The 2,164-nt window shown below is 26.8% G+C and overlaps 1 protein-coding gene across 1 annotated transcript in view; it reads right to left on the bottom strand.

The window, feature by feature from the left end:
- Positions 1-375: 375 nt before the first annotated feature.
- LOC105626526 (odorant receptor 13a-like) overlaps positions 376-2,164 on the bottom strand; it is a 10,224-nt gene continuing 8,435 nt past the window's right edge. Inside the window, exons 6-7 of the mRNA XM_012207825.1 lie at positions 680-835; positions 376-429 (exon numbers count right to left, since the gene is read on the bottom strand). Of these exons, the coding sequence (XP_012063215.1) occupies positions 376-429; positions 680-835 (210 nt within the window). The remainder of the gene's footprint in view (positions 430-679; positions 836-2,164) is intronic.

A 2,164-nucleotide genomic window follows, 5' to 3' on the forward strand; every position in this document is an offset into this window, starting at 1 on the left:
CATTTGTACCTTTGTTTCTTTTTTTTATGTGGTCGTGCTAGCTTAACATTAAACTAGCAGCGCCACGTTTTTTTTTTTTCAAAACAATACAGGATACAAAATTTTTATTGGTGGTACAAATTAGTACAAAATGAATACAACAAAATTAAATAGGTCCGGATTCTGCTCATTTGGTCTTGCTGATACTTAATAGAGGTAACGGCAGTGGAGTAAGAAAAGTGAAGATGTGCACATCTGATATGAATTTAAATGTTTTATTCTGTCAGTAATATGAGTAATATCCTACATTACATTTATACGAAAATTTTCTTCTATGCTTAAACTAATAAACTAGATTAAATTAAAAATATTTTTTAACATATATCACATTATAATTTATATGACTAATGTCCGTAGGAAGCTCAAGTACGCCAGGCTAGTTTGCAGTACCTAAAAAAATATTAAAGATTATATTACTATAAAAAAGATTATATTATTATGATGATATTTCTGCAGCCAATTAGATTTTTGCAACTTTTAGATTGAATCTATTGCTACGTTTGTTACATAATAATATTATCAAATAATTTTAAAGATATTGATATTTTTCGTAGAATTATTATAAATTTCGTTTTAAAATTGAAAGAATGGAAATCACATGATAGAAATGAAATTAATAAATGTACGTAATGTGCCTCACACTTCTAAAAGATTTTAATGACAGGTCTATCATTCTACCAGCAGTAAGTTTTATAGGGTGGCTGGACATTGCTATTATCAATATAAGACTGCGAGCTGATATTGGCGATAGTTGATACCAATTAATCATGTAGCATATTGATCCAATCTGAGTGCTCTGCAAAATCATGAGTCGCGAACGATTACTCAGTTATGATTATCAGTTATGATTCATTATATATAACGAAATCAAACGTAACGTGTCTGAAAAATGAAAAAACAGTATACCTTTTCTATAAGAAGCTCACCGATGTAACATAATATGTAAATATTGAAACAGAATGACACAAGGAGAAGAGAAAAAGTTGCGAAACTAAATCTGTCGTCCGCTGTCCAGTCCTATCAAATTTTAAATAGCACATATAATTTGGTAATTATTTTAAGAATTATTGAATTCTTTTTTCCTTTAGTATATGTTAGCGCACCGCTATACAATAGTATTCGAGTAGACATATCGTGCACACAGAACTAGTGAACTCTACTAAACACACTTCTTGTAAAACTTCTTCTACTTTCGTCGCAAATCTGGAATAAGTTTCTAGTTTATATGAGAGAGAATGTATTGCTTCACTTATTCTAATTATAAGTTGTATTGAGTTGAAACAAAAGTTATGCAACATTATTTTATTTATATCATGTCTACATGTTTTTACTAAAATTTGACAACTATATACCGTTAAATACCGTTTGATAAAGCAAAATCATTTTTAAGAATTTGTTTTTTAAATTTGCATTACGATCATTTTCGACAAAAATATGAATAATCAAAGTTCTCTTTTTATTTAACCCATAATAATTCAATAAAAAATGTTAGGAACATTTTTAAAATTTTGTAGGGAAAATTTTAAATTTTTAGGTTCGAAAATTGAAGTTTTAAAGTTTTTTTGACTACGTGATAAACTCATAAAGTGAAAAGAAAGTTTCCTATTTTGTCTAGATTTGTATATACCAAAATTATCAAACTTACAGAAACTCAAAAAACATAATAACCTTTCAAAAGTAGAGATTTTAAACTTCAAAATTCTGTTTTTAAATTTAAATTTCATTTATTTTTGATAAAGATAGCGTTACGCTTTTGTTCTAACTCAATATATATTCAGAGTTAGTATACGGTGCAAAGCTGATGTACATATAATAGCGTATGGTTATAGTCTGCATATTATATGACACGCAACAGTATTGCCTATTGGAATGGATTAGAAAATAATTGAGCTCACCTGTTGCATTTATCTTCTTATCTTTTTCACATATAATACAGTGTATACAACAATAATAATTAAATAAATTATATAAATTTATGTAGTGATATTAACAATGGTATTACAAATTAAACTAGAAAATTTTTTCTTTTATGTTTATCAACTACTACTTATTGTAGAATAAATGTGTTCTGAATTAAACAAATATTGTTTATGAATTGAGTTAAAATTTCGAAATAATTTATCGA

This window comes from Atta cephalotes, assembly GCF_000143395.1.
Source record: "Atta cephalotes unplaced genomic scaffold scaffold00005, whole genome shotgun sequence".
NCBI lineage: Eukaryota > Metazoa > Arthropoda > Insecta > Hymenoptera > Formicidae > Atta > Atta cephalotes.